The sequence below is a fragment of the Cygnus olor genome (assembly GCF_009769625.2).
Source record: "Cygnus olor isolate bCygOlo1 chromosome 34 unlocalized genomic scaffold, bCygOlo1.pri.v2 SUPER_34A, whole genome shotgun sequence".
In the NCBI taxonomy this organism is placed as follows: Eukaryota; Metazoa; Chordata; class Aves; order Anseriformes; family Anatidae; genus Cygnus; species Cygnus olor.
This window is the reverse complement of record NW_024429054.1, coordinates 254,984-273,164: the sequence shown is the minus strand read 5'-3', so window position 1 is coordinate 273,164 and position 18,181 is coordinate 254,984. Positions and strand designations below refer to the sequence as shown.

Genomic DNA, 18,181 nt, shown 5'->3' with positions numbered 1-18,181 from the left:
TCTCTGGTCCCTCTGGCACATTTGCTGACACAGTCCAGGAAGGCAGGGGAGGGTGGTGCAGGAGACAGGCAAGAACACACAAGTCCTACCCTTGTACACCCAAAGGCAGGGCATTGCAGTGCTTGTGGTGTCCCTCTGGCTCCTGCTGCCTCTCCCAGATTCTGGGAGGCACCTGAGCCCTGTGGTGCATCGCCCTGCTCTGCACTTCTCTGAGATACCCCATGGCATGAGGAATGGACACAGGGAGAGGGCATTTGTGCTCACTCAGGTTCGCCTCACATGCACAGGCACACAATGTGCACACTGAAGCCTCATCTATACAGGGCACACATATGGACTTCTGACTTAGCCATTCAGTGTCCCTCTGTGGAGGAACAAACAACCTCTCTGAACTGGGCTGAGAGCCATAAAAGCCACCCAAGAAGTAACCAGGACAATATCCACCCCTTATTCTCTACTGTTTATATAATGACAGGTTCAGGACTTTCCAAGACGTCTTCATTAATCAACACCCTGCAATTAAAACACGGATTTCATACCCTTAGTCTATGGGCCTACTCAGTGAAATGCCCATAAAATGTTCAATGAATCCATTTTGTCCATGAATTGGGTTCTAGCTGTTGTTGTGGCCCCCCAGGACAGGAGAAGACATATGTTACATGGAGTGAGAGGTCACCAATGCCAGCTCAGCTCAGGTCACTGCTGCGCTTGCACTGCTTCTTGTGAGGCTCGTCTGCCATTGATTCGAGTGTTTCCTGCTATGGAACATGGCTGAGGTGCTTATCTGCCTGCTGGGTTAAACCACAGCACAGACCAGGCCGCACAATCTGACATTGCAATGAACTCCTCCCGTCAACTCAGCTCCAGCCTGGGCTCGTCCACTGGCCACAGTCCCTTAGAGCTGTACGTGCTCTGACACAGCCTTATCCATGAGCCACAGTCCCTTCAAAGCTCTACCTACTGTGTCATGGACTTACCGACCGCCACAGACGTTTGCAGGTGTGCCTTCAGAGGTGTGGACTTATCCACGTGCCACATTCTCTTCAGAGATGTACATGCTCTAGTGAGTCCTTTTCCATTTCAGAAGGGTAATGCGGAGGTCAGGGCTGCAATGTAGAGATTCAATGCAGAGATGAAGCAAACAAATGTGGGTCTGGGACATATTGGCTGATAGAGGACCATTAGGATTGGGCTTTGGAAGAAGCCCGATGTGTTGTGGGGAAACCACAGGTATTGGTAAATCCTCAGGAAGACAAAGTGTTTGAAGCCAAATCTAGTGAGGATGGAGAGAAATCAGGAGACCTTGTGCAGTCGAGGGGACAGAGTGAGCTGGGAATGTGAATGTGTGGTAAAAGTTTGCAGGGATGCAAGCACAGGTACAGGAAAAATTGGGAGAGGCTGCAGAGAGGGATGACAAAGGGCTACAGTAGGGTTGGAGCCCCCCAATGAAACTGGTGTCCTTAGGGCTACAGCTGCAGCCTCTTCCACTGAGGCCCCACAGAGCCTGGCAAGTGTCCTACCAGTGTCCTACACTCGGAATTGCACACCCCCACATCCCATTGCCCCTGCCAGAGCCCCGAGCAGCCCAGGAAGTGCAGGATCCCCCTTCCCAGGGGATGTGCTCAGGCCTTGGCCATCCCCCTTGGTGAAACACATCAAGGGCTTTCAGAGCAACTTCTCCATTTGGTTTTCCACTTGTAACCAGTGCCTCTGATTTTCTCCTTCACCATCTCCCAGAGACTGGCACCTTGTCTGGTTATTTCTCTCGTGGTCTCTTCTGGGATGGCCCTCATCGGGGTTGGCCAATACCCTCAAACATCTGGGGGCTTGCTTCTGTCCTTTACTTCTTCAGACTTGCTTCAGGATCTGCAGTTCAGGAACTTGGCAGCAGAGGGCGAATCAACATGCAAAACGCCCTCACAAGCCAAGGCTCCGGACATAATTCTCCTGAAGTCTTCAGTTCTTATGGGGTTAATTAGGGAGATGCCAGGAGTCTCCTTAAATGGAGAGACTTCAAGAATAATAATAATGAAAAGTATAGGAAAAGATTTCTTCTTTCTGCTGTTTCTTTACTTGTCTGCCTACAGATAAAGTGATATCAACAATCTCCAACTGATATCGGTCCTGAATGTCTCCTAAGGGACTCTGAGCCCGTGGGGAAATCAAGACCCTTTCTGCCAGGCACCCTATGCACAGTCTTCATCCCTACCCCTCAGCCCCACTCTTTCCCTTATCAGCCACCTGGGACTGACAGCAGCTGTGATAAGCTCTGAGATTTTTCATGAGCATTGCATTGGAATGTTTTCCAGCCCCTTGGCACCGATTCCCAGCTGCTTTCCTTGGAGAATGAGCTACATGCAGGGACTGAAGGTAATGTCTTAATTGACAGCAATGAAAGATAAAAGGCACAGTCTGGTCAAAAATAAAAGACACTCTTCAGCTCTATATTAAGCCCATATTTCCTCTACTTAGTCCAATTTCCACAATGGAGAACCTTAGAGAAATGGAAAATATATATATATATTTGTGAGTGTCAAGCACACATTTCAAGGCCACCAAAACCACTCCTTTCCCAGGGCTTCGTTTCCTGATATTCGCTTTTTGCACTCAGTGTCACATGCTGAAATCCTGAGCTCTCTTGATTTATGGAGGGAAGCCAAGAGATAAAACAAATGAAATGCACTAACTTTCAGAATATTTAGGCTTGTCTATGAATTCTCATCCAAATTTGCACCCATGTTCCCAAACATGTTCCTTCCCAAAACTTTGAATGGTGAAACTGTGTTCCCAGGACATGCGTGTATTGGCACATTGCACATCTCCATTTCGGATCTAAACCGAGCAGAGAGCAATGAAGGTTAGAGGGGATGGATAGATCCTGCCTTTAGCTCTTTGCTGTCGACCAATGGCCACACGTGCTAGGACTTCCCTTTCATTCTTCCTCTTTATGAGCTTGCCAAACCTTTATGGGGTGTACATTTGCATAACACCATGGCTCTCCATGTGCCAGACCGCAAGCAATACCCAGAAACCCAGAGCACAGCCGTAGAAAGAGGCCCAGAGCACAGCTGAGGAAGGCAAATGTGACTCCTATCTTGCACGAAGGCAAGACAGAGGTCCCAGGGAACTAGAGGCCAGACAGCCTTTCCTCAGATCCTGGGAAGGTGATGGAGCTAATCCTGGCAAATGTTTCCAAGCACATCGAGGACAACAAAGTGATCAGGAGTGGTCAGCACGGATTCACCAAGGGTTTATTTAACAACTTGGGTGGCTAACAACCTGATAGCCTTCTCCAATGAAAAGACTGCCTTGGTAAATGAGGGGAGAGCAGTGGATGCTGTCTGCCTTGTCTTCCGAAAGCCTTTTCACATGTCTCCCATAAGATCCTGTTAGAGAAACTGGTGAAGTCTGGTCAGAATGAGGTGAAATGTATTGAAAAGTTTCTGCACAGCTGGGCTCACAGTCCTGTGGCACGCAGTCTAGTTGGAGATCAGTCACAAACAGGACACTGTGGGGGCAATATTGGGTCCTATCCTGTCCATTCACACCTCAACCATTCTTTAATTTTGTGATCCTGTGTGGAGGATATGGACTGGAATTTTGCTAAACATCTGGGTTTGGAGTGTTGTGACTAGATATACACACTCCAGCTGGAGGTTGTTCACTACTGTGCAAATAGTGAGTCAATACTAGACCAGTATTATTTAACAAGTTTATTGATGATCTGTACAATGGGGCAAGTTGGCGGATGATATGAATCTGAGAGCAGTGGCTGACACACCAAATGGTTGTGCTGTCATTCTGAGGGACCTCGGCGGGCTGGAGAACTGGACAGAGAGGAACCACCTGAAATTCAACAAAGTGAAATGCTCCTGCAGGAATAACAGTATGCACCAAGACATTGCTTGGGGGCAACCAGCTAGAAATCAGCTTGGTAGAGAAGGACCTGGGTTTTCTGGTAGTCAACAAGATGAACAGGTGCCAGCCATGTGGAATTACATCAAAGGCAGCCACCAGCACCCTGGACTTCATTATTACGAACCTTGCCAGTACATTCAGGGAGTCGGTCCTTCCTCTCTACTGACCTCTGCTGAGACCAAACCCAGTGTGCAGTGTCCAGTTCTGGGCTCCCCGTGCATGAAAGACCTGGATGTAGTGCAGTAAGTCCAGCAGAAGCCAAAAAGATCATTAAGGGACCGGAGCGTCTTCAGATGAGGAGAGGCTGAGAGAGCTGGAGTGTTCAGCCTGGAGAAGAGAAGGCTCGGGGGAGCTTTTTATCAAAGAATCATGGAATGGCTGAGGTTGGAAGGGACCTCTGAATATCATTTAGTCTAATCCCCTTGCCAAGCAGGATCACCTAGAGCACATTGCACAGGATGGCATCCAGGCCGATTTTGAATATCTCCAGTGAAGGACACTCCACAACCTCTCTGGGCAACGTGGTGCTTTGTCACCCTCACAGTAAAGTGCCTTCTCATATTCAGCTGGAACTTCCTGTGCTTCAGTTTGTGCCTGTTGCCTGTAGTCCTGTTGCTGGGCACAACTGAAAATGTCTGGTTCCATCCTCTCGACACCCTCCCCTCAGATATTTATACGCATTGATGAGGTCTCCCCTCAGTCTTCTCTTTTCCAGGCCAAACAGGCCCAGCTCTCTCAACCTGTCCTCATATGACAGGTGCTCCAGTCCCCTTATCCTCTTTGTAGACCTCCTCTGGACTAGCTCCAGCAGTTCCATGTCCCTCTTTTACTGGGGAGCCCAGAATTGGACACAATACTCCAGGTGTGGCCACGTTAGGTAAAGACCTGATGGGAGGAATTAAGACAAGGCAGCCTGATTTGTCTCTGTGGTGCCCAGTAACAGGACAAGAGGTAATGGGCACCAAATGAAACATTGGTAAAACCTCCTGAACACAGGAAAGCACTTCTGTACTGTGAAGTTGGTTGATGAGTGGCACAGATTGCTCAGAGATGTTATGGAGCCAACATAGCTGGAGATATTCAGAACCCATCTGGACATGGACATGGTCCTGGACAACCTGCTCAAGCTGGCCTTGCTTGAGCAATGGAGTTGCCCAGGCAATCTCCAGAGCTCCCTTCCAACCTCAAACTTTCTGTAGTTCTCTGATACCTGGCAGTATTTCTGAGAACTTTTCTATGGCACCTCAAACCAGTCTGAGTCCTGGTGCCCATGGAACAGAGCTTGCTTTTAGGATGACCTCACTCACTAGGTAACCCTGATGAACAGAGATTACAAAAGCCGGCAGTGTCTCAACCCACAGCAGTGTTCCCAGGTCTGGACTCCACTGACCAGCTCCTTCTTCCTTGAGGATTATGAGTTCATAGAATCATAGAATATCCCGAGTTGGAAGGGACCCATAAAGATCATCGAGTCCAACTCCTGGCACCACACAGGTCTACCCAAAATTTTAGACCATGTGACTAAGTGAAAAGTCCAAACACTTCTGAACTCCAACAGGCTTGGTGCAGTGACTACTTCCCTGGGGAGCCTGTTCCAGTGTGTGACCACCCTCCTGGTGAAGAACCTCTTCCTGATGTCTAGCCTAATCCTCCCCTGCCTCAGCTTGACACCATTACTGCAGGTCCTATCACTGGTGACTAAGGAGAATGGATCGGCGCATGCCCCTCCACTCCCTCGCGTGAGGAAGCTGTAGACTGCAATGAGGTCTCCCCTCAGCCTCCTCTTCTCCAGGCTGAACAGGCCAAGTGACCTCAGGCGCTCCTCATATGTCTTCCCCTCTAGGCCCTTCACCATCTTCGTTGCCCTCCTCTGGACACTCTCCAACAGTTTAATGTCCTTTTTGTACTGTGGTGCCCAGAACTGTACACAGTACTTGAGGTGAGGCTGCACCAGCGCAGAGTAGAGTGGGACAATCACTTCCCTCGACCGACTAGCAATGTCATGCTTGATGCACCCCAGGCTACAGTTGGCCCTCCTGGCTGCCAGGGCACACTGCTGGCTCATATTCAACTTGCTGTCAACTACAACCCCCAGATCCCTCTCTGCAGGGCTGCTCTCCAGCGTCTCATCGCCCAGTCTGTATGTATAGCCAGGGTTGCCCGGTCCCATGTGCAGGACCCGGCACTTGCTCTTGTTAAACTTCATGTGGTTGGTGATCGCCCAGCTCTCCAGTCTGTCCAGATCTCTCTGCAAGGCCTTTCCACCCTCAACAGAGTCAACAACTCCTCCAAGTTTGGTGTCGTTGGCAAATTTGCTCAAAACACCTTCTAGTCCTACACCCAAATCGTTTATAAAAACATTGAAGAGGACTGGCCCTGAAATGGAGCCTTGGGGGACCCCACTAGTGACCATCCGCCAGCCCAATGTGGCCCCATTTACCACAACCCTTTGAGCCCTGCCCATCAGCCAATTGCTCACCCATCGGATGATGTTTTTGTTTAGCTGTATGCTGGACATTTTGTCCAGTAGGATCCTATGGGAAACCATGTCAAAAGCTTTGCTGAAGTCCAAAAAGATCACATCAGCTGGTTTCCCTTGATTGACTAGATGGGTGATCTTATCATAAAAGGAAATCAAATTTGTTAGGCAGGACCTATCCCTCATGAACCCACATTGGCTGGGACCAAGGACTGCATTGTCCCCCAGGTGCGCTTCAATAACTTCAAGGATCATCTTCTCCATAATTTTACCAGGCACCGACGTGAGACTGACAGGCCTGTAATTGCTAGGGTCTTCTTTCTTGCCCTTCTTGAAAATTGAGTTGGAAGGAACCTTTGGAGGTCTGTACCTTGGCCCACCCTCAGCTGGGATAACATGAGAGTTAGATCACATTGGTCAGTGCTTGGTTCACCTCTTATGTTCAGATGTGATTTTTTTTTCCTTAACCTCTTTTGAAATTTCTCCTTCTGCCTTTTATTCTCATTGTCTGTTGTCCTTTCTGTCCCTACTTGTGCCCCAGCCAGATCACCACACCTACTGAGACCAGGGGCAATCACAGCCTGCTCTTGAAATGCAGCCTCACCAGGATCCCCTGGGACTGTGCAGGCGGGCTGTGAGGACCTGCTCCGAAAGAAGACACATTGCTTGAGATCAGGGGAAGTCACAGGGAAAAACCCAACACCTAGTGCAGAGGGACAGTGGCAGTAATTGTGAGCTGATGTTGGGCCAGAGCTAGGTGCTGCAGAGATCTCCAGTGAAGCCTTCCAGCAGCTCCTTTCCACACCCAGGCAGGGAATAACACACCAAGCAGTGCTCCTGAGAGAGGTCAGGACACAGGACAGGAGGCACGGTGAGCTGTGGTGCCGGGAACTGACGCTCAGCCCTGGCTTTGGGGTCTCCCAGCAGGTGCTGCCAGTGCCTGCAGCCCCCAGAGCCCCTGGCCCTGTGGGCAGCACTGAGGCCCGTCCTGACCTTTGGGAGCTGCTCTGGCTGCAGAAGGGCTGCCAGGAGCACTGGGGCTGGTGCTGCCCACCCACACATTCTGCCCCAGGTGTCTCTTGGTCCCTGCAGCCATGGCTGTGACTGAGGGGAGAGGCTGGCCTGGCTGGGGCCTGGGGCCTGGCAGTAGTTTGGGGGTGGTGGCCGTGTGAGAACTTGCTGCAGTGCTGTGGCTCCTGTCAACAGGCCTGTCTCTGGGCTGGCCCAGCATCACTGCCCCACTCACAGCCCCATGTCCCCTCTGTGTAGGCACTGCTTGGGGCATGAGGGCTGGGGAAACATCCCCCTGGCATGGTCCCCACAAGAGAGCTTGGTGCCTTGTCCCCCCACAGCCCTCCTGGTCTGGCTGCTTCCCCCAGTGCCAGGCCTCAGACCAGCCCTGGCCATGTCTCATGCAGGGGCTCATGGACAGCCCTGCTACGGGGTCTGCTGAGGTCTGCGCATGGGTGACAGGGCTGGTCATTCCCCCAGTGCAGGCACCAATCCCAGCAGGAAGAAGGAGCCAGACACATTTCCAAGACCAGATCCCACCTGCGCGGTGGTGAATGGCCCTCCCTGTGCTCCCCACAGGCCCGGAGCTGACGGTGCTGCTCTGCTGAGGTGCCCATGGGGTGACCACACATGGCTGTGCTGGTCCGGGTGGGAAGCAGACCCTGCGAGGTGGGGGTCCCTGCTGTTAATCTCCTTCCCCAAGGCCTGTGGATGTGGCAGGAGACTGAAGGAATGATGGTGCACCTCTCCTACGAAGAAAGGTTGAGGGAACTGGGCTTGTTTAGCTTAGAGAAGAGAAGGCTCTGCCGAGACCTCATTGCGGCCTTCCAGTACTTGAAGGGAGCATATAAACAGGAGGGGGAACACCTGTTTACATGTGTTGGTAGTGATAGGAGTAGGGGAAATGGTTTTAAACTAATATGGGAGATTTAGGTTGGAAAATAGGAGAAAGTTTTTCACTCAGAGGGTGGTGAGGCATGGGAACAGGTTGCCCAGAGAGGTTGTGGATGCCCCATCCCTGGAGGCATTCAAGGCCAGGCTGGCTGCAGGTCTGGCCAGCCTGCTCTAGCGGTTGGCAACCCTGCCTGTGATAGACAACAAGAATGTTTGTTCATTATTTTGCTACATTAAGGGAACAAAGGGAGTTGTTCAAACAGTGGCTGGAATGCTGAGACATCCCCCAGACACAGGATATCTCAGATCCATGGCTAAGAGAACATTGTGTAAATAGTGGGTTGCTAAACCGATAACGTACTCCCCTGTCTCGAGGACTAATATAACCAAATAAGGGAGAGAGAGAAGGACGGCTGCCTTGCGACCACCAGAGGGACAGAGACGACAGGGACGAGACGACCCCCTAGCAACAACTGACGCAGCTGCCACAGAACCCGGAAGAGCTTGATGATAAAAGGGGACTGCAAGGGGGGGGGAAGTTGCGTGCCGCTTGGAGGAGCATGAGTTCCCCCGGCCGCCCAGTGCTGTTTTGCTTGCTGATCGCTTACTCAATAAACTAATTGACTTAATTCAAATTCTCTCTGACTAAGAGTAATTTATAACACTGCCCAGAGCAGGGGGATTGAAACTAGATGATCTTTAAGGTCCTTTTCAACCCAGGCCATTCTATGATTCTATGATTCTATGTCTCTAGGTGTGGCCAGCTGGTACTTCACTAATAATGACACAAGTTACTGCCAGTCTCTCTTCCCTGTACCTGCTGCGTTCTCACTTTCTCCTCTGGGGCTGCATAGTCCTTGTTTACTTGTAAATACCTGAGATTAGAACTCTATTCACACAGATACCTGGATTTAGTAATTTCCCTTTGGTGTGTTGTGGTTTAGCCCGGCTGGCAGTCAAACACCACACAGCCGTTCGCTCACCCTCCCCCCTCCCTCTCCGGGATGGGGGAGAGAAACGGGAAAGTGAAGCCTGTGAGTTGAGATAAAGACAGTTTATTAAGACAGGGAAAAGAATAACAACAACAATAATAATAATAATAATAGTATTAATAGTAATAATGTGTACGAAATAAGTGATGCACAATGCAATTGCTCACCACCCGTTGACCGATGCCCAGCCTATCCCCGAGCAGCCGGCCCCCCCTCCACCCCGGCTAGCCACCTCTATATATTGTTCAGCATGACGTCAGATGGTATGGAATACCCCTTTGGCCAGTTTGGGTCAGCTGTCCTGGGTCTGTCCCCTCCCAGCTCCTGCTGCATCCCTAGCCTGCTCGCTAGCAGGACAGAGAGAGGCTGAAAAGTCCTTGGCTTGGTGTAAGCACTGCTCTACAACAATTAAAACATCAGCATGTTATCAGCGCTCTTCTCATTCTAATCCAAAACATAGCACCCTGCCAGCTACTAGGAGGAAAATTCACTCTGTCCTAACTGAAACCAGGACAGATATCCACCCCTTATTCCATACCATTTATGTCATGCTCAGGTTACACTCTTTCCAATACCTTCTAATTAATCACCATTTTCATCTATGATATATAGCAACCATGGTAGCGATGACATACAGTGTTATATGATAATTAACATACTATAATTCAACTCATGGGCTATTCTCACCCAGTATTAAGTTCCCTTGAGGTACACGCCGGACCTCCCCATTCTCTTGCATTACCCACCAAGTGCATCCAGGTCCCTGAGCAAAAGCAATCCCACGAATGGGCTTGCCTTTTCCTGAGGCGGGAGTAGCCCAGACTGTCTTACCCAGCATGTTTCTTACGTGCACTACAGGAACTTTATCCCCTTCTACAGTGCGTAACAGGTTTGATTGGGCAGGTCCAGCTCGGTTGGCAGATCCTCTAGTATTGACTAACCAGGTGGCCTTTGCCAAATGTGTTTCCCAATTTTTGAATGTCCCAGCACCCATTGCTTTCAGTGTAGTCTTTAACAGTCCATTGTATCGTTCAACTTTCCCGGAGGCTGGTGCATGATAAGGGATGTGATACACCCACTCAATACCATGTTCTTTGGCCCAAGTGTCTATAAGGTTGTTTCGGAAATGAGTCCCATTGTCTGACTCAATTCTTTCTGGGGTGCCATGTCGCCATAGGACTTGCTTTTCAAGGCCCGGGATAGTGTTCCGGGCGGTGGCATGGGGCACAGGATATGTTTCCAGCCATCCGGTGGTTGCTTCCACCATTGTAAGTACGTGGCGCTTGCCGTTGCGGCTTTGAGGGAGTGTGATGTAATCAATCTGCCAGGCCTCTCCATATTTGTATTTCAGCCATCGTCCTCCATACCAGAGAGGCTTTGACCGTTTGGCTTGTTTAATTGCAGCACATGTTTCACAATCATGAATAACCTGTGCTATAGTGTCCATGGTCAGGTCCACCCCTCGGTCACGAGCCCATCTGTATGTTGCATCTCTACCTTGATGGCCTGAGGTGTCATGGGCCCATCGGGCTATAAATAATTCACCTTTATGTTGCCAGTCCAGGTCCACCTGAGCCACTTCAATCTTAGCAGCCTGATCCACCTGCTGGTTGTTTTGATGTTCTTCAGTAGCCCGATTCTTGGGCACATGAGCATCTACATGGCGTACCTTTACAACCAGGTTCTCTACCCGGGCAGCAATATCTTGCCACAATGCAGCAGCCCAGATAGGTTTGCCCCGGCGTTCCCAGTTGTTCTGCTTCCATTGCTGTAACCACCCCCACAGGGCATTTGCTACCATCCATGAATCGGTATAGAGATAGAGAACTGGCCACTTTTCTCGTTCAGCAATATCTAAGGCCAGCTGAACGGCTTTCACTTCTGCAAACTGACTCGATTCACCTTCTCCCTCAGCAGCTTCTGCATCTCCGATGCTTTCCCACAATACGACAGGACCCATCAGTGAACAGGGCATATTTCTTCTCATTTTCTGGTAGCTTGTTGTACAGTGGGGCTTCTTCAGCACGGACCACCTCCTCCTCTGACGATATCCCAAAGTACTTGCCTTCTGGCCAGTCCATAATCACTTCCAGGATTCCTGGGCGACTGGGGTTTCCTATTCAAGCCCGCTGAGTAATCAATGCAACCCACTTGCTCCATGTAGCATCAGTTGCATGATGTGTAGAGGGGACCCTTCCTCTGAACATCCAACCCAGTACCGGCAGTCGGGGTGCCAGGAGGAGCTGCGCTTCAGTACCGACCACTTCCGAAGCAGATCGAACTCCCTCATATGCTGCCAATATCTCCTTTTCGGTTGGAGTATAGCGGGCCTCAGATCCTCTGTATCCCCGACTCCAAAACCCCAGGGGTCGACCTCGAGTTTCCCCAGGTTCTTTCTGCCAGAGGCTCCAGGTGGGACCATTCTCCCCAGCTGCGGTGTAGAGCACATTCTTTACATCTGGTCCTGTTCGGACTGGCCCAAGGGCTACTGCATGAACTATTTCCTGTTTAATTTGTTCAAAGGCTTGTCGTTGCTCAGGGCCCCATTCAAAAGCATTCTTCTTACGAGTTACTTGGTAGAGCGGGTTTACAATCAGACTGTAATTTGGAATATGCATTCTCCAAAACCCCACGACACCTAGGAAAGTTTGTGTTTCCTTCTTGCTAGTTGGTGGAGACATAGCTGTTATTTTGTTGATCACATCCATTGGGATTTGACGACGTCCATCTTGCCATTTTATTCCTAAAAACTGGATCTCTCGTGCAGGTCCTTTGACTTTATTTTGTTTTATGGCAAAACCGGCCTTCAGAAGGATTTGGACTATTTTCTTCCCTTTCTCGAAAACTTCCTCTGCAGTGTCACCCCACACAATGATGTCATCGATGTACTGCAGGTGTTCAGGAGCCTCCCCCTGCTCCAGCGCAGACTGGATCAGTCCATGGCAAATGGTAGGGCTATGTTTCCACCCCTGGGGCAGCCGATTCCAAGTATATTGGACTCCCCTCCAAGTGAAAGCAAACTGTGGCCTGCACTCTGCTGCTAGAGGGATGGAGAAAAATGCATTAGCAATATCAATTGTGGCATACCACTTGGCTGCCTTTGATTCCAGTTCGTACTGGAGTTCTAGCATGTCCGGCACTGCAGCACTCAGTGGTGGCGTGACTTCGTTCAGGCCACGATAGTCCACTGTTAGTCTCCACTCACCATTAGACTTTCGCACTGGCCATATGGGACTATTAAAAGGTGAATGGGTCTTGCTGATCACTCCTTGGCTCTCCAGTTGACGAATTAGCTCGTGGATGGGAATCAGGGAGTCTCGGTTGGTGCGATATTGCCGCCGGTGCACAGTTGTGGTAGCGATTGGCACTTGCTGTTCTTCAACCCTCAGCAACCCCACAACAGAAGGGTCCTCTGAGAGACCGGGCAAGGTAGACAACTGTTTAATGTCCTCTGTCTCTAAGGCAGCTATGCCAAAAGCCCAGCGGAACCCTTTTGGGTCCTTGAAATATCCTCTTCTAAGATAGTCTATGCCAAGGATGCACGGAGCATCCGGGCCAGTCACAATACGGTGCTTTTGCCACTCATTTCCGGTTAGACTCACTTCAGCTTCCAATACAGTTAACTGCTGGGATCCCCCTGTCACGCCATAAATACAGATGGGCTCTGGCCCTTTACAGCTTGATGGCATTAGAGTACATTGTGCACCGGTGTCTACTAGAGCCTTATACTTCTGTGCGTCAGACGTGCCAGGCCATCGAATCCACACAGTCCAATAAACTCGGTTGTCCCTTTCCTCCCCCTGGCTGGAGGCAGGGCCCCTCTAGTCCTGGTCAGAATCTTCATTTCTGTGTTTAAAAGACTGCCTGCTAGAAGTTGGCGCAGCAAACTTTTCAGAGAACCCCTTTCTCCCAATTGTTTTCTTTTGCAACTCACGTACCCGTGCCTCTAGGGTCTCAGTAGATTTTCCATCCCATTTTCTCATGTCCTCTCCATGGTCACGTAGGTAAAACCACAGGGTGGTGCGGGGTGTGTACCCACCATATTGTCTTCTTTGCACAGATGCACGTTTACCCCTAATAGCCGAGACGCTGGTTTGTACAGGTGGGGAAGAAAATACACTCTCTTTAAGTTGCTGGACCTCTTCAAAAAGTTTCTCCAAAGTATTCTCTTTTAGTTGGTGGCCACTGGTTCGTTCAGGTGGGGGGGAACATAAATTCTCTTTAAGTTGGTGGACCTCTTCAAAAAGTTTCTCCAAAGTATTCTCTTTTAGTTGGTGGCCACTGATTTGTTCAGGTGGGGAGGAAGATAAATCCTCTTTAAGTTGGTGGAACTCTTCAGAGAGTTTCTCCACAGCCGAGATGCAGGCCTGTAGGGAAGAGGAGAGATTTCCTTCATACTCCCGGAGTTGTTTAGCCATGTCACCCACTGTGGGATCTTCACCGTTTTTCCAGGTTATTATTGCCAATGTGCTGGCCCATGTTGATGGTGCATTCCGTACAAACTTCCGCCATATGGGTCGAGTACACTGGACTTCATCTGGATCTGTGGATGTTTGTGCATCGTCTAAGTCCTTATAAATTACTTCCCGTACGGCTAATTCCCTCAGGTACTGAATTCCCTTCTCCATGGTGGTCCACTTGACTGGTAGACATACAAGTTCTTCCTTGTAGGGATACCTTCCCTTCACAGCTAACAGGAGACGCCTCCAGAGGCTGTGAGATCGTGCTCCATCTCCAATTGCTTTGTCAATGCTTGCATCTCTAGCAAGGGATCCCAACCGCTTGGCTTCCCTGCCCTCTAATTTCACACCATTGGCTCCAGTGTCCCAGCACCGGAGCAGCCAGGTGACAAGCTGTTCACCTATACAGCGACCAAAATCTTTTCGCACATCTCGTAGCTCACGCTGGTATAGGGTTTGGGTAGTTACTGTTGACTTACTGACATCCTCATCCTCATCTTCATCCTCCTGCACACTTGATGGCCCAGCCTCGTCTTCTCCACACCCAGACTTAGCAGAAGACTTTCTGCGTTCTAAACGACCTGAGTCTCTATACCATTTTTTCACCTTTTCTACGGGGGCAACTTGCACTGCTACAGCTCGCCTCTCCGACCCAGCCACAGGGTCTGCCACAGGGGTTGGAATACCCTCTGCAGGGGCAACTTGCACTGCTACAGTTTGTTTCTCCGACCCAGCCACAGGGTCTGCCACAGGGGTTGGAGTACCCTCTGCAGGGGCAACTTGCACTGCTACAGTTCGTTTCTCTGACCCAGCCACAGGAGTGGGAACGGCTGCGGGAGCTGGAACGGCTGTGGGAGCCGGAACGGCTGCGGGAGCTGGAGCCGGGACGGCTGTGGGAGCTGGAGCCGGAACGGCTGCGGGAGCTGGAGCCGGGACGGCTGCGGGAGCTGGAACGGCTGCGGGAGCTGGAGCTGGAGTGGCTGCAGGAGCCGGGACTGGAACGGCCGCAGGGTCTGTCACTAGGTTGATAGTAGCATCAATTGCAGCTCGATAGGCACAAGCCAGACCCCAGCACGCCACAGTGATTTGTGTCACTTTGGAACTGCCAGAGTCATGACACCTTTTTTTCAAGCATTCTACCAGTTTTTTAGGATTTTGCAGTTGTTCAGGGGTGAATGTCCAAAACACTGGAGGTGCCCACTGCCCTAGAAACCTGCCCATATCCTCCCACACTCCCTGCCACTCGCAACTATCCCGCCTCAAGACAGATCTCCGGATGAGATTCTTAAGTAGTTGTTTAACCTTAAACAAAACCTGAAGCGCATTCAGGAGACATAACAACAAGAACATGCTGGTCTGAGTATCCCAAGGATATTCGACATCTTGGAGAGCTACCATAACTAGCTCGGGGGATAAGAGGGTGGTGAAGGAGGAAGGGAGAGTGAACAGGTAGGAAAAAATATCTTCCCCTGTCCCCTCCAGAGACTGACTCCCTGATGAAAAAAGGCAATAGGTGTAATTGCTAATAGTTTCTGAGATATGGTTTCCGAAGTATAGAGTCGACGACAGTGCTGAGTACAAATACCAGGTTAGAGTCATGACCAGATACCTCATCATTTCATAAGCCATCGTTACACCACACAGTACCATAACAATCTTAAACCAGGGCCCGGAAAGGATAAACAACACGACAGGGAGCACATACAGAAAGTAACTTGCTATAAAACTCAATTTGGGAAACAGGCACAGCAGACTTGAGATTAAGGCAATCAACATTGTGACTAGCAACTATTAAGCAGGTCGAATACTTATACCAATTTTAGTTTAACACACTCTGGTCAAATCTGTCGATACCTCAACCCTTCGTGCCCCACGTTGGGCGCCAAATGGACTGTTGTGGTTTAGTCCGGCTGGCAGTCAAACACCACACAGCCGTTCACTCACCCTCCCCCCTCCCTCTCCGGGATGGGGGAGAGAAACGGGAAAGTGAAGCCTGTGAGTTGAGATAAAGACAGTTTATTAAGACAGGGAAAAGAATAACAACAACAATAATAATAATAATAATAGTATTAATAGTAATAATGTGTACGAAATAAGTGATGCACAATGCAATTGCTCACCACCCGTTGACCGATGCCCAGCCTATCCCCGAGCAGCCGGCCCCCCCTCCACCCCGGCTAGCCACCTCTATATATTGTTCAGCATGACGTCAGATGGTATGGAATACCCCTTTGGCCAGTTTGGGTCAGCTGTCCTGGGTCTGTCCCCTCCCAGCTCCTGCTGCATCCCTAGCCTGCTCACTAGCAGGACAGAGAGAGGCTGAAAAGTCCTTGGCTTGGTGTAAGCACTGCTCTACAACAATTAAAACATCAGCATGTTATCAGCGCTCTTCTCATTCTAATCCAAAACATAGCACTCTGCCAGCTACTAGGAGGAAAATTAACTCTGTCCTAACTGAAACCAGGACAGGTGACTCCACCTTTTGTGATCTCTCACTTTGTGGGGCCCAGCCACCGCCCACCCCACGCCCACACGGTCCATAAAGATCCCCTTGGGCTCTCGAAGCAAATTCAGATTCTTCTGAATAACGTCATCTGGAAGTCACATGTGGCTATGTAATTCAGTGACCATTCACCATCTCCATTGTCACTGCACATGATGGTCTTGTACCCAGGGAGAAACAGCAAGTATTTAGGCCTATTGCTGGCACCATCTTTGGAGGAAGAGCCCAGCCTTCAGGCAGGACACTGGGGACATCCCATTTTATTACAGAGCTGCTCTGGGAGAGTCCAGTCAGAGAAAGCCTTTAAGATAGACTTTGATACAGGCTTCAGGTGAGACAATGCAAAGTCATTCCTATGTATCAGTGGGAGGAAACCACATAGTTTTCTAGGAACAGCAAAAGAATAAATACTAAAATACATAATAAAACAATAAATAATATCAACTACAAAATTATTATTCAGGAAACAATAACAAAACAAACCTGGAACAGGATATATTGGGAGTCGTTTGGGAAGAGAGACGGGAACTTCATGAATACTAAAAAGCATTCATGAAAACACTTTCCAAATGACATCCTTGAGCTCCTGGTTCCTCATGCTGTAGATGAGGGGGTTCAATGTTGGAGGCACCACTGAGTACATAACTGCCATCACCAGATTTAGGGCAGGGGAAGAGATGGAGGGGGGCTTCAGGTAAGTAAACATGGCAGTGCTAATATACAGGGAGACCACAGCTAGGTGAGGGAGGCACGTAGAAAAGGCTTTGTGTCGGCCCTGCTCAGAGGGCATCCTCAGCACAGCCCTGAAGATCTGCATGTAGGACAGTACAATTACAACAAAACTCCCCACAAACACGAGACCACTAAATGTGAGGAGTCTAAGTTCCCTGAGGTAGGAATCTGAGCAGGAGAGCTTGAGGATCTGAGGGATTTCACAGAAGAACTGGTCCACAGCATTGCCTTGGCAGAGGGGCAGGGAAAATGTACTGGCAGTATGCAGCACAGCGTAGAGAACCCCACTGCCCCAGGCAGCTGCTGCCATCTGGGCACAAGCTCTGCTGCCCAGGAGGCTCCCATAGTGCAGGGGCTTGCAGATGGCAATGTAGCGGTCGTAGGACATGACAGTGAGAAGAAAATACTCTGCTGAACAGAAGAAAACAACCAGAAAGACCTGTGCAGCACATCCTGCGTAGGAAATGGCCCTGGTGTCCCAGAGGGAATTGGCCATGGCTTTGGGGAGAGTGGTGGAGATGGAACCCAGGTCGAGGAGGGCGAGGTTGAGGAGGAAGAAGTACATGGGGGTGTGGAGGCGGTGGTCGCAGGCTACGGCTGTGAGGATGAGGCCGTTGCCCAGGAGAGCAGCCAGGTAGATGCCCAGGAAGAGCGCGAAGTGCAGGAGCTGCAGCTCCCGCGTGTCTGCGAATGGCAGGAGGAGGAACTCACTGATGGAGCTGCTGTTGGACATTTGGTCCTCCTTGGTATGGGGACCTGTACAGGAAGGAAAATACAGTGACGACATAAGACATGCTTCTCCGAGTGAAACCTATACCATTTCTCATAGACTCTCCCTCTACCATACTCCCCAGTATTTTCTTTCTATGAAGGAAATATTCATTCGGTTCCATGATCTGAGCTTCATTTCATGAAGTTCAGTATTCCATGAGGAACAGGAGCATTTGCCCATGGGCTCTCAAGGAAGCACTTCCCAAGGAATTAGTGGGTACATAGGAATGTACTGGGGAGCTAGATTTTATTTTCAGAATATTTTGTCAGTATTTGCAGTCCCAATGCAAAAGAACATGGGTGGCAAAAAGGACTTTTAGGATTTATTTTCTACACACCTTCCTCCCCCTCATCATGCCTAAAGAGCAGTCAGAAATCCTGAGCATTTCTGCTGCACTCAGAGTGAATTGCTGTGAGACCT

General features: G+C 49.9%; 2 protein-coding genes across 2 annotated transcripts in view; one reads left to right on the top strand and one right to left on the bottom strand.

The window, feature by feature from the left end:
* LOC121062855 (coiled-coil domain-containing protein 81-like) overlaps positions 1-18,181 on the top strand; it is an 85,803-nt gene that overhangs the window by 13,922 nt on the left and 53,700 nt on the right. The gene's annotated exons all lie outside the window — the stretch shown is intronic.
* LOC121062866 (olfactory receptor 14C36-like) lies at positions 16,808-17,722 on the bottom strand. The gene has a single exon (XM_040543155.1). The coding sequence runs from the start codon at positions 17,720-17,722 to the stop codon at positions 16,808-16,810; it is 915 nt and encodes a 304-aa protein (XP_040399089.1).

Coding starts and splice junctions, on each gene's coding strand:
- LOC121062866 (XM_040543155.1), bottom strand. CDS start 17,722: ATGTCCAACAGCAGCTCCATCAGTGAGTTCCTCCTCCTGCCATTCGCA.